The 18,340-nt window shown below is 29.8% G+C and overlaps 3 protein-coding genes and 1 non-coding gene across 4 annotated transcripts; 3 read left to right on the top strand and 1 right to left on the bottom strand.

Moving 5' to 3' along the window:
• Window positions 1-1,973: 1,973 nt before the first annotated feature.
• Ifc (delta4-sphingolipid-FADS-like protein ifc) lies at window positions 1,974-5,525 on the top strand. The gene is made up of 7 exons (XM_083104759.1): window positions 1,974-2,192; window positions 2,705-2,961; window positions 3,827-4,003; window positions 4,095-4,234; window positions 4,364-4,577; window positions 4,697-4,908; window positions 4,987-5,525. The coding sequence occupies exons 2-7, from the start codon at window positions 2,880-2,882 to the stop codon at window positions 5,125-5,127; spliced, it is 966 nt and encodes a 321-aa protein (XP_082960885.1). The 5' UTR covers window positions 1,974-2,192; window positions 2,705-2,879; the 3' UTR covers window positions 5,128-5,525.
• Window positions 5,526-6,272: 747 nt separating this feature from the next.
• On the top strand, window positions 6,273-6,344 carry Trnae-uuc (transfer RNA glutamic acid (anticodon UUC)). The gene has a single exon. It is a non-coding gene; the product is annotated as a tRNA-Glu (tRNA).
• A 109-nt stretch (window positions 6,345-6,453) lies between these two features.
• Noc1 (Nucleolar complex protein 1) lies at window positions 6,454-9,750 on the top strand. Its single transcript, XM_083104277.1, has 4 exons — window positions 6,454-7,614; window positions 7,936-8,545; window positions 8,635-9,054; window positions 9,206-9,750. The coding sequence occupies exons 1-4, from the start codon at window positions 6,505-6,507 to the stop codon at window positions 9,718-9,720; spliced, it is 2,655 nt and encodes an 884-aa protein (XP_082960403.1). The 5' UTR covers window positions 6,454-6,504; the 3' UTR covers window positions 9,721-9,750.
• Window positions 9,751-11,023: 1,273 nt separating this feature from the next.
• Window positions 11,024-12,859, bottom strand: LOC145974434 (chromobox protein homolog 5). The gene is made up of 4 exons (XM_083104274.1): window positions 12,703-12,859; window positions 12,000-12,111; window positions 11,689-11,926; window positions 11,024-11,511 (listed from the first exon to the last, which is right to left on the bottom strand). The coding sequence occupies exons 2-4, from the start codon at window positions 12,093-12,095 to the stop codon at window positions 11,285-11,287; spliced, it is 561 nt and encodes a 186-aa protein (XP_082960400.1). The 5' UTR covers window positions 12,096-12,111; window positions 12,703-12,859; the 3' UTR covers window positions 11,024-11,284.
• Between the last annotated feature and the right edge of the window lie 5,481 nt (window positions 12,860-18,340).

Here is an 18,340-nt window from a genome sequence, read left to right as displayed (position 1 = left end):
TATTGTCCGTAAAAATCGCAACGATCGAAGTAATTATTTAATATTTTGGATTTCTATCATTTAATCGATTTTCGATTAAATTGTATATTGTTTAATAACAAGGATTGAGAAAATTAAAACATTGGTCGAAATATATTTAATTCTAATATTAAAGCTTTAACATAGCGCGCTACTGTTTATTTTTTTGTATTGCCAAAGTCGAACACCGTGTTATGGATAATTCGTTGCCGAAATATTTGATATATTATAAAATATACGCTAACGCGGAATATTAAATTATAGAAGTATTCTCATTAATTAATTAAAATTGATTATTTATTAAATAACTTATTACGGAACCTTTCGTTATGCTAATTATTTGAATTTATTCGATTATTTTATTTTCAAAGTCAAATTCTATAATATTTAGTTTTGCATTTTAGAAGACTGACTTAGAGCGAGCTAAATAAATAAATAAATAAATAAATAAATAAATAAATAAATAAATGATGTTGAGAAGAAAAAGAACACACATAAATAAATAAATAAATAATAGCGTGGAAAGAGAGAACATACTAATATTTTTATATAATAAATTATTATTAATTAAATTATTTATATTTTTATTTATATTATTTATATTATCAAAGAGACATATATGTTACCCTCTGAGAACATTCGTGGACATTGGCTTTGTAGTACATGTTCACGTTTTTAATGTCCACAGAGGGAGTATCGCTTCCAGGGATCACCTAAAAGCGAGCCATGACATCTCTCAGTCTTCTCTCTGATATGGCGTTTTCGAGTCGCGTTTGACCCGACCTGGGGTAGTTTACTAGACGTTATTGACCAATCACAGCCATTCTTCTGAAGAATGTATGGTTTCATTCTTCAGAAGAATGGCTGTGATTGGTCAATAACGTCTAGTAAACTACCCCGGGTCGGGTCAAACCCGATCACTCGAAAACGCCATATGTTTGTCTCTTTCTAACTTATTGCACTAGTGTAGCAGTGCAGCTAAAAAGAACAGATTCTGCGTTATGTCATTACAATTCTTAATGGCCGCATTCAGCAGACTCAACAGTTGGGCAACATTACTAGATTTTCCGATGTAATTCGACGCTGATTGGTCGGACCTGAAAGTAGAAACCAATCATGTTCGATTGCTACTTAGCGGTTGAGTCCGCTGAATGCGGCCATTTCTAACCAATACCACGGAAGTGGCGACCATAGATTATATATTATACTAGATAGTTAACATATGTGTAAAATTTGGTAAAAAAAAATTTCATAATTTCTTAAAAAATTTTAGATTTTTCATAATTCAAATTTATGAAGAATTCTAAAAAAATATATTAGATTTATTTATTCAAATTTTTTAATATTAAATAATTGGATAAATAAATTTTTCATAATTCAAATTTCTGAAGAATTCTAAAAACATATATCAGATTTACTTATTCAAATTTTTTAATATAAATTATTTGAATTATGAAAAATTCCTAAAATTTTCTAATGAAATTATGAAATTTCTTTTTCACCAAATTTTATACATATGTGTTATAACTATCTAGTATAATATATAATTTAAAAAATTATGGAATAAAAAATCTCAGAATATTTAACATTTATTTATATAAAAAATTCTAACAAAATTCATTTACGATAAAAATATGAAATATTTTCATTTTTTTCCTGAAGATTTGTGAAAAGTGTGCCAATTTGTACAGAAAATCTTAAGTTTTCTGCTAAAATTTTAGAATTTTTATAGAAAATTTGAACATTTTTTGAATAATTCTATAAATAATTTTTACCAGGGACATTTAATAAAATAGTAAAATGGTAAAAAAATAGTGAAATGCACTATTATATCTATTTCATTTGTCACTTCGGGAGCATCATCTGTCTTTATTTAACTTTCGGCGAACAACAAGGATGGGATGATTCCACTTGCATTGGAAACGTCAAGTGGAACATGCTTTATACGTGAGCAGAATTTCATATCAGCTGTCAATGTGCCATTTCTCTTGATAAGACATGACATGAACGCACATTACAAAGTAGATTATAAAATAAAGATAAAACACAGTGAAGAATATCAAGTATATTTTATTCTCTTATAGTGACATATATGAAAATATTATATAAATTACGCCATTTATATACATATATATTCTTTATCCAATTTATACATTCTATCCACACAAAAGCAGGTAATAAATGCTCTTATACTTATTCTAGCATCGAAATTAGCGGTCTAGTAATAGAAATCTATGGTAATCGCAGGTTTATCTTTGTACATAACCTGTGTGATGTAATCGTGCCACATTCATGAATGACGTTTCATATATAGGGTGTCCTAAAATTATCAAATGAACTCTTATCATGAACATCAATTGAGTATAGAATATTGTATATAGAATAAATTGAAAATAATATTGTACAGAAAATAAATCGAAAAAGGAAAATAATCATTATGTTTTAATAAATAACGAAAAAAATTCTAACCTTGATTTTTTAAATTTATTTCAAATTCGTCGTAAAAACAAATATTTAATTAGAATAGAACAGTAGTAAATTTATCAAACTTTTTAGAAATTTGAAAATTTATTAATTATTCATCGATATTCCCCTAAATAATAATGATTCGATTTAAAGCGCGAGTGACTTCATATTTCTTTTTTAAATAAACACACGATTAGTAAAACGTGTTCGTTAATTTCAGAGCACTCTGTAGAGCGATAAATACAAGAAACCGGCATCACATGAAGAGATTCTGAATTCAAGGGCGTGTACGCGGCGTGTGTTTTCGTTTCTTGCTTTCGTTATGTCGATCAGCTATTAGCTTCCATCGAGACTCTCTTTGCCTCCTTGCCTTTTATATAAAAATCATCGTGAAGATGGGCCAACGTGTTTCTAGAACGGACTTTGAGTGGGTTTATACAGAGGAGCCGCATGCCACGCGGCGCAAAATAATTTTAGGTATGAACATTATAAAAGAGAAGAAAATATTTATACATTTTAATGTGTTATTTATTGTAATTTAGCGATTTTTAACGAAATTTAAAAATATCGGACTCCCTATATATAAGGTTAAATACTTTTTCATATACATATAATTAAATTGCATAAAATTATCTTATATTAAATAAAGTCAAGGGATGCAGAAGACCATACTGTTTATTATAAACATTTTCTATTTTTCCTAATTAATTATTTTATATAAAAATAATATTGTAAGAGCGATAAAACATTAATTGAGCTTATTAATGCATTCTTAATCTGCCATTAAATAATGAATGCAAAATATATAATGTTAAATTTAAAATATATTTTACAGATACAGATACAGATTAAATAATCTAGTAAATAATCTAGATTAAATAATCTATCTAAATCATGTATAATTAAAAACTGACAAAACACTTGTTTGCTTAATACAATACATAATGCATAGTATGTAATGCATAATACATTTGCTTGATATAATACAATATAATATATACAATACTTAATATTTAAAATTTGTTTATTTATAAAAAATTCCAAGATATTTGACATCGAAAGAAATTACTGAAATATATAACAAGAATTCAACAAATCTTGCCTCTAATTAATTGAAAATATACATATTATCTTTGAAATAAATGCATTTTTATTTATCAAATAGATTTAAGAAATTCTGTAAATAAATTGTTTCGCAAATGTATTATATATCATAGAAATATATTATACAACATTTACAAAAGATATTTTATATATTTTTTAAAATCATATGTTTGTTAATTATTTTATTCAATTAATTCTGGAATGTTTATTATAAAAATAAATGTTTTCTTTATTTTAGAGAAATACCCGCAGATTAAAAAATTATTTGGATATGATCCAAATTTTAAATGGATTGTAACTGGAATGGTATTAATACAGTTTGTGACATTTTTCATTGTCAAAGATTTAAGTTATCCACAACTTTTGTTATCAGCATATTGTTTTGGTGGTGTAATAAATCATTCTCTTATGCTTGGTATGTATATTTCATTTATCAACACATTAAAACTACTCTAAGGTCATGTATATTATGTATAATTTTTAATACATTATGCATTGTTTTTCAGCGATACATGAAATTTCTCATAATCTTGCCTTTGGACATGCTAGACCTATGGCTAATAGACTGTTTGGTTTTTTTGCAAATTTGCCAATAGGAATACCAATATCTATTAGTTTTAAAAAATATCATCTTGAGCACCATCGTGTGAGTATTACAAGACTTGATGCAAAATATGTATTTTATATTTTATATAGTAATATACATATATGTTGTGTAGTGATATATATTTCCAATTGCATATATATATTAATAAAGTATATTTTTGGTATCTAGTATCAAGGAGATGAGAAATTAGATACAGATTTACCAACGTTATTAGAGGCAAAATTATTTAGTACAACCTTTGGAAAGTTCTGTTGGGTATTGTTGCAACCATTTTTCTATGCATTCCGACCTCTTGTAACATATCCAAAGATACCAACTTTTTTAGAATACATCAATTTAGTCTTACAATTGATATTTGATGGTTGTATATGGTATTTTTTCGGTAAGTTTCAGAAATCACATACAAATTAAGATAATAATTAATAAAATTAATTTAAATATAAAGTATAAATTTATAAATTAATAATATATATATATAAAAAGCAAAATGTATAATTTCAGGTGGTAAAGTATTGTTTTACTTGCTTATTGGCTCATTTATGGCAATGGGATTGCATCCTGTGGCAGGCCATTTTATATCAGAACATTATATGTACAAGAAAGGTTTTGAGACATATAGTTATTATGGGTGTCTAAACTTAATTACTTTCAACGTCGGATATCACAATGAGCATCATGACTTTCCTGCAGTGCCTGGTTCGAGATTGCCAGAAGTATGTCGAAAATTAATTAATTTTAATATATTATATAATAATATAGCTTATGTTTATTAATTTAACTATTTTACGCAGGTAAAACGTATAGCTGCAGAATTTTATGACAATTTGCCACAACATAATTCGTGGCTTTCTGTCTTGTACGATTTCGTGATGGATCCTGAAATTGGGCCATATGCAAGAATGAAAAGAAGGCATCGTGGATTAGATCAATAGATTTATCAATTTTTCAAATTTTCTATAAGAATGTATCGCGTATAATATCATAAAATTTACTTCTATTATTATGAAAAATTGCATATTTGTGAAAAGATATAATTTAGAAATGTACTTTATCATTTGGAACAAAACACAAATGACACATGTTGGAAAATACGATAGCGTATTTGCCCATGTTATAAAGAGAGATTAAGGATGATATTAATCTATAGCAAATATCTTTTCGATATTCTTATCTTGTCAAGTTGTTCATATTTCATAAGTTTTTGTTTTCTACAATCTAGTCATGATACCAGCATTTTTTGACTAATTATTTAACTGAATTGTTTGGAGAAATTATTTTCTTTTAATTAGCACAATGAAGAAAATAAAAATATAACATGATATATTTTAAATTTTTTCTCCATAATATTGGATACCACATTTTGCTTTCTTTTAATGTTTATATGTTAATTATTAATTATTAGTATTTTCGATAAAAACTTAAAAATTTAAATTCGAAAATATGATTAATTTTCTGTTTCTATAATTTAATACATATAGAAGAGTATATCTCTAAATTATTTTCAAAGTGATATAATCTGTATCAAAAAATGCTATATACATCTTAAAAATAGCAAATTTTTAATATGAAGGTATATTCTGTATATTTTTATATATATAATTTTTTTTATGATATTGCCATTAAATACTCTTATCATTATAGTGTCTTAATCAAAAATATACTTGATAAAATATGCCGTATAATGTGAAATTTTATATATCATTTCAATGCTAATTGAAAATTATTTGTCAATAATTATATTTTTCCGAAAAACTAAGAATATGATCAAATTAGACGTAAAATTGAATTATATCAAATTTTCTATTTATTTAATTGTACATATGCACATATTCAATTATGTTAAAAATTATATTTATTTCATAAGTTGTAATATGAAGTAAAAATTATAATATTAAAAAAACAATATGATATTAAAAAAATTATAATATTAAAAAAGTGTTTTTTATCATTATATTTTCATTTATATTTATTAATGTATTCAAATTTTATATTATATATGAATATACAGGATTTTTATTTTTCTCGGATTTTCGTTATACAAATTAAATACGATATATAATCGAACAATCATCAGAAATCCCATATGGTCTAGTGGCTAGGATACCTGGCTTTCACCCAGGAGGCTCGGGTTCGATTCCCGGTATGGGAAAATTTTTTTTTTATTTCTATTTAGTTCAGATACGAACCATAGCACGGACATGAACCATGTTACCAAGCCTAAATACTACTCCATAGGTAAAATAGATAGGTAAAATGGATCCCCGTTAAATGGCCGCTCTCTCTGCTTGTACAAATTATCACGTGGAAAGATGAGGAGAGGATTTAACGATATACTTGCTGGCGACAAGCAGAAATGGTACCAAGAATACCAGAAGACAGAGCAGCCTTGCAAACATTCCGTGTCGGAAATCGACGTGTTGCGTCTGAAAGATGAGGGAAAAAGGTATCTGGAGGCGGAGACCGCGGCTTTTCAGTCGAAACAATCCAGGTCGCCTGACTCGGAGATGAAATGGCTGAGGACGGCGTTGCAGCAAGGTACTACCTCGGATAAAATAGCGGCCAGCGTAGTCCTGGTGCAGGATAATCCAAAGTATAACTTGACTCGCCTGGCGTCTCTGGTGTCCCAAGTGCGAGGAGCCAAGCACAACCAGTGCGGCATGGTCATTATGTCTCTGAAGGAGCTCTTCCTGACTGATCTGTTACATCCCAAATTTAGGTTGTTGAAGTTGGAAGAGCAGGACCTAGATAAGCTTGATATGAGAAACGAATCGGACCCCATCGTCAAGACGAATGCCTCCAGAAATAGGCTGTTGGCGCATTGGTACTTTGAAGATCAGCTTCGCCAGCAATACGAGTCCTTTGTATTGAATTTGTCTATGGTAGCTTCCGACACAGTAGACACAAATCGTGAGAAAGCTATATCCGCGATGACGGATCTGTTGATAGGCAATGCTGAGCAGGAACACAAGTTGTTAGAGCTGCTTGTAAATAAAATTGGCGATCCACAGAGCAAAGTTGCATCTAAAGCTGTATTTTGCATCAATAAGTTACTGTACGAGCATCCAAATATGAAGCTTGTAATTCTGCGTGAAATTGAAAAATTGCTGTTTAGGAAAAATATGGCCCAGCGTACTCAATATTACGCTATATGCCTGCTGACGCAATTTGCTCTGGATAAGAATGACAATGTAATAGCTGCTACGTTGATAGAAGTGTATTTTGCATTTTTTAAGGCATGTTTGAAGAAAGGAGAACCCGATAGTAGGATGATGGCAGCAATTCTAATGGGTGTTAATAGAGCGTATCCTTTTGCCAAAATAGACTCGAAAATATTAAACGAGCACATCGATTCTGTCTATAAAGTAGTACATCTTGGATCCTTTAATGTTTCTCTAAATGCACTTAATTTGCTGCATCAAGTAAGTACTATTGAGTAGTATTTGTTGTGATATCATTGAATATCTCATCTTTGTATTTTCAATTAATTTATATTAAATCATATTTAATATTAATTTATATTAAATCATATTAATATTAATTTATATTAAATCATTTATAATAATTAATTTATATTAAATCATATTTAATAATATAATTATATTTATATTAATTTATTTAAATCATTTATATTAAAAAATTTATATTAAATAATATTAATATTAATTTATATTAAATCGTTTATATTAATTAATTTATATTAAATCATTTACAGTAAAAAACATTTGTTTTTTTTTTTTTAGATTATAGGCAAGGACGAGTCTCAGGCAAACAGATTTTACTCAGCCTTTTACAGAAAGTTATTTGATCGACAGATAGGAATAGCGAGCAAACGTGCGATATTCCTGAATTTGTTGTATCGAGTTCTTCAGAAGGATCAAAGCATAATACGTTTACACGCTTTCATTAAAAGAATCTTGCAAATTACATTCTACTTTTCTGCAAATATGGCATGCGCTATTCTGTATATCGTCTCAAAAATTCTTCAACGCAAGGACCTAAAACATCTGTTGCTCGAGCCACAAAAATCTGTTAAAATCGAAAACGACGTATGCGAGTTAAACGACAGTCCGTCCGATGTAGAGGAGGTTTGTGTAGTAGAAAAATCGAAAAAGGAAAACTCCATTGTGTTATCAAATGTCACGATTGGTGCGGACGACACATCGGAAATGAGGTCTGATATAAAGGAAGAATCGGACATAAAAGTTGACATGCAAAATATGAAGGCATACGACTCTTTCTGTCGTAATCCTCTTTATGCGGGAGCAATCACAGGATTTAACACTGAACTCCAAGCATTGTCCAGACATTTTCATCCGAGTGTCGCTTTATTCGCAAATCAGATTCTTCAAGGTGTGGTGAATTTTAAACAAATCAATTTTATACAATTTTTATTCGATATAGGCAATTGTTATTTGTGAATTTCTTTTTTTTATTTTTAGGAAAACCGATTACGTACACGGGCGATCCGCTCGAGGATCTGACATTGATTCGATTCTTGGATCGATATGTCTTTAAAAATCCCAAGAAGCTGGACGACAAAAAGGTGCAGAGGAAGAACGACCCCTTGGCACAACGCGCCGGATACACACCTAAAGGGATACGCTCTTTGCCCGTTGATAGCATGGCATATCTCAACGAAGCAGAGGAGCGAATACCAGTGGATGAGGTATTCCTCTATCGATATCTAAAGAGGAGAAACGAGATGAAACAGCGTGTCAAACAAGAAATTGATGATGATGATGAAGACGTAGAAAGCGTTAATAGTGAGGAATTTAATGATATGCTGGATCATATGGGTAGCGGTCAAGATTTTGACGACTTGGACATTGCGGCGAATATCGTACCTGGGAAGAAGAAAAGTAATATTATATATCATATAAAATATACTTTTTTGTCTTTAGCTTCTTTAAAAGGAAACAAAAGAAGTATTAGACTTAATATATATCTTCAATATATTCCACACACACATAATTATAGAAATTATTTTTATTCTTTCTTTATAATTTTTAGAAGACAAGATAAATGAAGATAATGATGAGGACAGTGATGATCAGGATGATATTAGCGATAATGATGATATATCAGAAGATCTTGAAGACGATATCGCGGAAGACGAGCAAGATTTAAGCGATATTGATTTTGGAGAAATGGATAATGAGGAAGATTTGAGCGATATAGAATTTAACGATTCCGATGATGGAGAGATCTTAGATGATGAACTAATTTCCGGTTTAAATAAAAAGTTGATAACGAAAAATTCGAAGAGCAAAGAGAAGAAAAAGGGAAGAGGAATCGACAGTGATATATTCATGTCGGCAGAGAAATTCGCCGAGATGCTGGAAGAGCAAAGCAAAACCAAAGGAAAGCACGGTGGTAGTAATACTTTTAACAGCAGCGACGGTGCTAGCGTCAAACAAATAGATTGGGAAACAAAACGGCATCAACGATTAAAAGGATCATTTAGTAAGAATAAGCGAAAAGCTGCCCAATTTAATAACAAACAGGCTAAAAAATCCAAAAGATAAATATATAATAAACACGTTTTATAGAGATAACTTCGTTTACATTCGTTTACAATAAACCTCTTTTTTCCGATTACTTTAAATCGATATTATGATCAAGGTATAGAACAAGCTGAGAGAACGACAAACACTTATTCAATTATTTGCATCATTATTAGTAGCACTTTTATCTTTTTGTAAGATTTTTAGGCAAGATCATAATATATATATATTATATATATTATTACATATATATATACAATATATTATATATATACAATATATATACATATACAATATATTATATATATAATATATATACATATACAATATATTATATATATACAATATATATACAATATATAATATATATATATATAATATATTGTATTATATATATATATATATATATATATGTATATACAATATATTATATATATTGTATATATATATACTATATAACATATATATATATACACAATAATATATAACATTGATAAATTTTGCCATTACATTTCATAATACAAATGTTTTTTTTTCATCAATATAATTTTTGATATGATTAATCATGACAATTCAAATAATAGAATGCGATATTTTAATACGAACAAGTCGTCTTTAAACAATAATATTAGATCATTATTTCCAAGGGACTTTTAATTAAGAAATATTAAAAAATATTATGTAAATTATATAAAACTAAATCATAATTCTTTGACAATTTTTCTTGACGACTTATTTTCATTGAAAAATATGACTTTCTATTACAATTGATGTACGTTAGATGTGTACATTTGAAACTTTTAGGCAAACGATAAATATGCGATTTTTCTCAATTTATATTTATATAGAATACTGTAATACAAAAAAAATTGCAGAACATTTAGAAAAAAATTGATTCAAGAGAATATTACTTTATAATTGATTGTGTGCTTTATAATTGACTGTCACTATTTACTAATAGTAATATGTAATTTATCTTTGAAGTATTAAAAAAGAATTTTGAATATGTATATATATACATTAAAAATATTCTCAAGGGAGTTTTTAAGCGATAGTCTTTTACATGAATTTAAAGTGCTGCTTTTTTTTCTGCACATCAAACATTAAACACAATATTTAATATCTATACGAATTACCTATTTAGCTTCCCAATCTTCAACAGAATTTTCAATTATTCAAAATCTAAAGAGATTATCAACTAATGAGCGTAAAATATAGTGCAGATAATTATAATATATATAGTATAATAATAGTTATGCAACACTTTTTTACTTTAATATCTTTAACAGGAATATATAGGTACAATGAGAAATTAGAGAAAAACTGGAAGGGAAAATAGGTCTTTCATATAGATAAAAATTGTCCATTCTAATCAATTAATACATGTACAACAGGACAGTGCTAGCTCGCTTGTAACTCTCCAGTTTTTTTTAAAAAAATTATAAATCTATATTTTATTTGCAATGTGTGCAATGACAATAGATAAACTTGCAAGTTGTTCAGTTATTTTATTACACGTATTTAAAAAATGTTAAATGTGATATATCCTAAAGCGAGCTGTATATATGTATCTGTAAGTTGGACGCTACTCTGGGTCAGGTTTGGTAGAGTTTTCCTCATCATGAGTAGGGCTGTGCCACGTAAGTCGTTCCTCGTAAAATTTAATGACAATTTGTGGGCACTTTTCGTTGGCGATGCGAGCAGGCACTAAATCTGCATCATCCGTTCCTTTCCACTTCATTAAAAACATCAGTTCACCACTGGAATCTGTCGCGCCAATAATACGTTCGGGTTCCAAGTTTCTATCAAATCCTGTAAGATGAATATTTGCAGTTAAGAAAATGAAATTCAATAATTATTCATTAAAATAAACAGTGGCTTTAATTTGTTACAAAAAGTAAAAAACAAAGGGAAGAAAAAGAGAACAAAAAAAAGATAAAAATAAAAACTACAAATTTAAAAGAAATTTTCGATGCTTCCCTCCTTTACCTTCCGCCTTCTTCTCTTCTACTACTGACTTCTTTTTAGCCTGAGTAGGTGTCGGTGTGCTGGCACTTTTTCGTTTTTTCTGCTCTTTCTCTTCGTGTCGTTTTCCTGACGCCGCCGCCTCCTTCTTTTTCCGTTGCTCCTCGAATTGAGCGATTAGATCAGGGCAATCTAAATTTTCCTCAGGCTCCCAGGTGTTTTCATCATTTGAATATCCTTTCCATTTTAGGAAATACTCCACCTACGATCCAGAGAGAAACATGTATTTAGAATAAATCTTAGTTACAAGGTATAAACGACAGGATCTTATGTACCTTTCCCTTCACGACTCTTCTATCTAAAACTTTTTCCACGCTGAATTCCTCCTCTGTCTCATTATCCGTCGGAGGAGACTCCTTGACCTTGCTCATTATGGCTCGTTATACACTGTAAATATGAGGATTAAATAAGTTTTATTAATTCTTGTTTTTTTTTTCTAGAAAATCATTTAGGAAGATATAATAAAAGACAAAAATATAGAATTTCTGAATTTGTACAAGTGTGATAAAGCAACGTACAGAAAACTCTCTCGCTTTCTCTATGAAACAAAAGGGCTACCACCAATTACTTAACTTACAGTAATATAACATATATATATATGCAATTACAATAGGTTTTCTTGTAAATAATTATCGGATATATTCCCAATAGTAAAAAAATATAGAAATTGCAAGGAAAACAAAGGACTATTCGAGACAGGTTGACAAGTGTAATACATGCTTGCTCATGATTTTTATATCATTTTAAAATAATTCACAAGCGAGAGATCCAAACTGCGTGGATTCTCCCAAGATCGGAGAAAGATTTCGCGTGACCGCACGATTAATCACAATCGGCGGTTCGGATGCAAAATGGCGGAGATGAAAGCGGTGGCGGCGTCGCGTTTACCGGTACTCGTGACTTCGCGTGCATCGCGCGAAGACGACGCGATTTACCCGCGTTTATGGCGCGTTCGTGATAAGGATAACGGGTACTCACATAAGGCCTCGTTAAACCGCGTCCAAAAAACCTCCTCGATACGACAGATCGCCGCAAATTGCTCCTTTTATCGCGAACGCACAGCTTCTCGATTGTTTGCGGTGCGTCACTCGCGATCCCGCGCGTTGCCGCGAAAAATGTAAGGCTGGCCAACTGTCCAGCGCGAAAAATCCCTAGGCATCCCTAGGGAATTAATCTGCAGTTAGGTTGGTGAGGTCTGGGAACTTTCCCAGCAGAGAGAAGACGTGATGGCGTTTTCGATTTGTCAGGTTCAATCGCTCCGGGGTAGTTTACTAGATGTTATTGACCAATCACAGTCATTCTTCTGAAGAATATATGGTTACATTCTTCAAAAAAATCGCTATGATTGGTCAATAACGTCTAGTAAACTACCCCGGAGCAATTGAACCCGACAAGTCCACGAATGTTCTCAGAGGGTAACATATATGTCTCTCTGATGATATAAATAATATAAATAAAAATATAAATAATTTAATTAATAATAATTTATTATATAAAAATATTAGTATGTTGTCTCTTTTCACGATATTATTTATTTATGTCTCCTTTTTCTTCTCTCAATCATTTATTTATTTATTTATTTATTTATTTAGCTCGCTTTAAGTCAGTCTTTTAAAATGCAAAACTAAATATTATAAAATTTGACTTCGGAAAAGCGCGGTAAAACAATCGAATAAATTCAAATCATTGGAATAACAAAAGGTTTCGTGATCAACATCAATTGTTTAATAATTAATTTAAAATAAAATATACCTCTATAATTTAAAATTCCGCGTGTATATGTAGTACGTAAAATATTTTGGCAGAGAATTATCAATAATATCATGTTTGGCCTTGGCGACGTTTAGCAAGCACGCTATACATGTCACGGCTTTGTCATCATTCGCACGGTGACTCTCGAGTAATAAAGTAGTGATGAGAAACGCTTCGTATATTGTAATTTTTGTACTAAACACGATTACGATTAGTATCAAAACATAATTTGTTATAAATATTAATAAGTATTAATTAATTAAAAACTAATTAACGACATAAAACTGTATCGCAACGATAAATCTTTATCGAATCGCATTCATTCCCCACACAGCACATTATACTAAAAGATAACGAAAAGATGTCTTTTTTAAGTTATCTTTTCGACAAAACGAAAAGATGTCTATAAAGACATCTTTTCGCTTTGTCGAAAAAAATGACATAAAAAAGACATAATAGTATGTGGCATATGTTTCTTCGCTTGCCGCTACGCGACGAGCCACTCTTAACTTTTCTCGTATTTAATATTTATCACGAAATGTATATAAAGAATTAGTAATTATCAAGCGACGCGGTAGCGTCGCGACGCCAAGTACATAAAAAACTGATAAAAAATTGGATCCGAGCATTGAGAATCACTGTTCTCGAGGCGGCGCTACCAAGTAGCTTATCCGGAATTTTACGTTAAATGACGTCACATAAACTTTTAATTGAAATATTTCAGAAACTAAAGCCGTAATTAAAAATCTAACGGCATTTTTCTCATATAATGTGAATACAAGCTTTCGATTGTGACCAGTTTGAATAAAATCGGTGCAGTCAATCCCGAGAAATGATAATCGCATGTCAGAATTGTGACATTTTTCATTTTCATTCATAAGGTTCAGACTCATGAACGTATCTTCGCACGCACACATTCAAAACGATTTTGTCCCTCAAGCTGCGTTCATACCGCGCATATATGATTATTCGCTTTAGTATGCAAAAATGCTTTAAGAAACAAAACCATTTATGTACATGTGTGTGCATACGTGTGATATGTGTATATGTGTGTGTATACGTGTGAGAGATTAATTTATCGCATAACAATTTTCAAAAACCTCTTGGAGGTAAAATCTAATCTATCTCGAAAACGGTATCACAAAAATATAAAAACTGTACCGTTAGATAAGACTTCTAAGGAGACTAATTTATCGTATTATAACAATATTCAAAAACCACCCCTTGGGAGTGAACTCTAATATCTAGAAAATGAAACCTTGTAAAAATACGCGACTTATCCTTAGTAAAGATTTTTTAAAATGCATATACATTTTTTGCAGAAATAATATAAATTTTTACAAAAAGGTGGTAATATCCCTCTAGAAACAACCTTATAACGGTAAAATAAAATACGTCAAGTATATAAAAATGTATGGTTCCATTCTTCAGAAGAATGGCTGTGAACACAATTGCAAGTACAACGAGGAACTTTTCGTGAATGAGTGTAAGTGTAACGAGGAATTGAAATAAATGCAAGGAGGATTGAAGTGCCACGAGGAAAAAGCGAAGAAAGCAAAAGAGAAAAGGAGGTTTTGGAAATGGATGGACTAATAAGATATGATGTAAGTCATTAATATAAATTATTTATCACATTCATTATTTATTATATTGTTGCGTCCGCGGAACGATACATATCGAACGCGTGCGACACAATCGGCATACGCTGACGCTCGTGCACTCGTAAATAATAACACGATTCAAAATATACATATTTCTCGTTTCGTTTTATTTCTTTGATAGTGATTCAATAGTGGTTTTAAATTGTAACATATACAGGGTGGGCCATTTTAATCTATGCACCCAAATTTCTTTGTACCTAAGACAGATACGGAAAAATGATTCAGACAAAAGTTTTATGGTTTCGAGGGGGCCATAAGATGGTATCATTGGTTTGACCTTGAAGAGTTATTTGAAGGTCACATGAAGGTCACCTTTAATTTCTTAAACGGAACCTACTATTTGTCATTGCACATTCTTGTAGCTTATCTCGAGAGCTTTCCAAAACACTATAATTAAGTACTTTTTTGTTAAGTACTTTTTGAGTTATGAGGCTTGAAATAATTTCTTAATTTTACATAAACCGTAAAATATCTTGTAAAATATTCATTTTTCGATTATCTTACCTTAATACTTTTATGTACAAAATAATGAGAGGAATCAATTGGTGTAAAGAAAATACATAGTTGTTTTTAAGAAAAAATATGGAATTGTTAATTGCAAATTCCATATTTTTTCTTAAAAACAACTATGTGTTTTCTTTACACCAATTGATTCTTCTTATTATTTTGTACATAAAAGTATTAAGGTAAGATAATCGAAAAATGAATATTTTACAAGATATTTTACGGTTTATGTAAAATTAAGAAATTATTTCAAGCCTCATAACTCAAAAAGTACTTAACAAAAAAGTACTTAATTATAGTGTTTTGGAAAGCTCTCGAGATAAGCTACAAGAATGTGCAATGACAAATAGTAGGTTCCGTTTAAGAAATTAAAGGTGACCTTCATGTGACCTTCAAATAACTCTTCAAGGTCAAACCAATGATACCATCTTATGGCCCCCTCGAAACCATAAAACTTTTGTCTGAATCATTTTTCCGTATCTGTCTTAGGTACAAAGAAATTTGGGTGCATAGATTAAAATGGCCCACTCTGTATAATACATATACTTATGAAAAATATTCCATTTTATTTTAAAATAATTAAAACATTTATAAAATTTTTTATTAATTAATATTTTCAGATACTTCTTATATTTTATAAAACATTTCATATTAATATATTTATTTAAATATTTCATATATAAAAAAATAGAAATTATTTTATTTATCATATTTTTAAAAGTTTATATCTAAGAAATATAAATTATTTTGTAATTACGCGATTTATAACATTAAAATATATCTATTTAAAAGTAAAAATTAATTGCGCGCAATAATTAGTTTTAAAATTAATTATTTTGAACATTGCTTTATATAATAGATTTTCTTTTATCTTTTATATTTTTATTTATCGTTTATATTTGCGAATTTAAATTTATGTACTATATTACAAAATAAACTTCAAATTATGTATTATATTATATATAAAATTACATATAATATAACCCTCCCATGGGGTACACCTTGTCGCGGTGGAAGGGCTTAGTATTTGGATGGTGCCTTGAGATTTATTTTAAATTTTTCTATTTATGATAAATCTCAAGGAGACTGAATGGGAAACTAAGTACCCTTTCGCGTTGTCGGTGCCGTCAACGTGCCGCGGACGGCAAGCGCTTCGTTACCGCGTTTTCGCGTTGTAGTATTCTCGCGTCGCGTTTTCGCGGAACTTTTGGACTTTTTCATATAAAATCCCAATTTCATTTATTGTCACGAGTCTCTACTTCCGATGCCAACTATGTGGGATGTTTCGAGTTTCCACACGTTGCTATGCAACGTACACTCGTGCTTCGTGCTTCGTCAAGTGATTCAGCCCGAATTAGTTAGAACTCGATCGATTGCTCGGAATAGTCGTCAATGGGTCCCTTCTCTTTGCTCATCTACAGCCACATGCACTGCGTGTGTTAACCCTGTCGAGGAGTCGAGTGGATTCCCCTAGGCACGATTTTCGCTCGGTAAAAGGGATTGCCTCCCCATTTTCTAAATTGCTGAATGTTAGCATTTAAAAAATGTGGGTATCCTCTTCTTTTGCCGTCTACTAGCCTGGTGTAGCATAAAGCAACCGCGGGAGGCATAATATGTCCGGGCGGAGCACCTGAAATCGTGCTTAGCGGGTCCAGGTTCGATACGAGAGTGACAATTGGCCTCCTTGTCACTCCGGGTCACTCATTTGTTGTGCTGCCGAAACATGTTCTTTTACAAGGGTTTTTATCGGCTTTTTTTTATTTATTTATAGCGCTCTAACGATTATTTCTTTTTATACTTATGATTTCTTTCTTTCTATGCGACATACGAAAAACATTTGTCAATGAATACGGATCATTTCACTTCGCTGAATTTGTTATATTTCTTACTGAAGAAGACTAAGTAAAGTCGAAACGTTTTTGTTATTTTTCAATTAAACGAATTTATGATTATTTGTATTTATGTTATTTAGACCTTAGTAATTAGCTCGTATTATTGGCCCTAGAATTTTTAATTTTTATTTTTTGATTATTGCTTTGCAACACACGAGCAGATTTAGTATTATTATTGTTTAATTTTCGTTTCATTTTTTTAACTTATTTGAATCTATATACATTGATTATCATTGATTAATCATTTCAAATAATAAAAATTTTGCAATTTTCTTATGTTGAAAATATATTGATACTAATAGCATCAATTATTAAATTGTATCTGTTATAATTATAATATAAATTGTAATTATATTTTTTATTTTTCATAATTTTCTGTGCAATTGTATATAAATTGTAATCTAATTGTAATAATGTAAAAGAAATCTAATGTACATACATTACACGAAATTAGAAGAATACGTACAATAACAAAATTTGTTGAATTAACACATTTAATATATATTTTATTTGAATATTTTCATTGCAAAATTATTCAAGTATTTGGATAGTTTACTTTTTATACTAAAAGATTATTAATAAATTCGAGAAACTTTCCTAATCGCGCAAATACCGTAAAAAAAATTCTTTTACATAATATAAAGAATATTAAATAAAAATATCAAGAGAGACACGATGTTAACCCAATAATTAAATATTAGCTTTTTATAGAAAAATATTTATTTCATCTTTGAATATTACAGTATCTTTCGCGATTGAATAATTTATTTACTATCAATTTACATACATAAATATCTTGTTATACAG

Source organism: Camponotus vicinus, unplaced genomic scaffold, assembly GCF_025532165.1.
Source record: "Camponotus vicinus isolate PSW18456_S1 unplaced genomic scaffold, iyCamVici1.0 SCAF_7, whole genome shotgun sequence".
In the NCBI taxonomy this organism is placed as follows: Eukaryota; Metazoa; Arthropoda; class Insecta; order Hymenoptera; family Formicidae; genus Camponotus; species Camponotus vicinus.
The sequence above is the reverse complement of the archived record's forward strand: the minus strand, read 5'-3'. Positions and strand labels throughout refer to the sequence as shown.

Excerpts from the sequence above, each read along its gene's own strand:
- LOC145974434 (XM_083104274.1), bottom strand. The coding sequence starts at position 12,095 with ATGAGCAAGGTCAAGGAGTCTCCTCCGACGGATAATGAGACAGAGGAG. Across the intron at positions 11,927-11,999 it reads GAAGAGTCGTGAAGGGAAAG|GTGGAGTATTTCCTAAAATG; the intron begins GTACATAAGATC and ends TCTGGATCGTAG. Across the intron at positions 11,512-11,688 it reads AGAAGAGAAGAAGGCGGAAG|GATTTGATAGAAACTTGGAA; the intron begins GTAAAGGAGGGA and ends TTCATCTTACAG.
- Ifc (XM_083104759.1), top strand. The coding sequence starts at position 2,880 with ATGGGCCAACGTGTTTCTAGAACGGACTTTGAGTGGGTTTATACAGAG. Across the intron at positions 4,235-4,363 it reads ATCATCTTGAGCACCATCGT|TATCAAGGAGATGAGAAATT; the intron begins GTGAGTATTACA and ends TTTGGTATCTAG. Across the intron at positions 4,909-4,986 it reads CTGGTTCGAGATTGCCAGAA|GTAAAACGTATAGCTGCAGA; the intron begins GTATGTCGAAAA and ends TATTTTACGCAG.
- Noc1 (XM_083104277.1), top strand. The coding sequence starts at position 6,505 with ATGAGGAGAGGATTTAACGATATACTTGCTGGCGACAAGCAGAAATGG. Across the intron at positions 8,546-8,634 it reads CGCAAATCAGATTCTTCAAG|GAAAACCGATTACGTACACG; the intron begins GTGTGGTGAATT and ends TTTTATTTTTAG. Across the intron at positions 9,055-9,205 it reads CGTACCTGGGAAGAAGAAAA|AAGACAAGATAAATGAAGAT; the intron begins GTAATATTATAT and ends TATAATTTTTAG.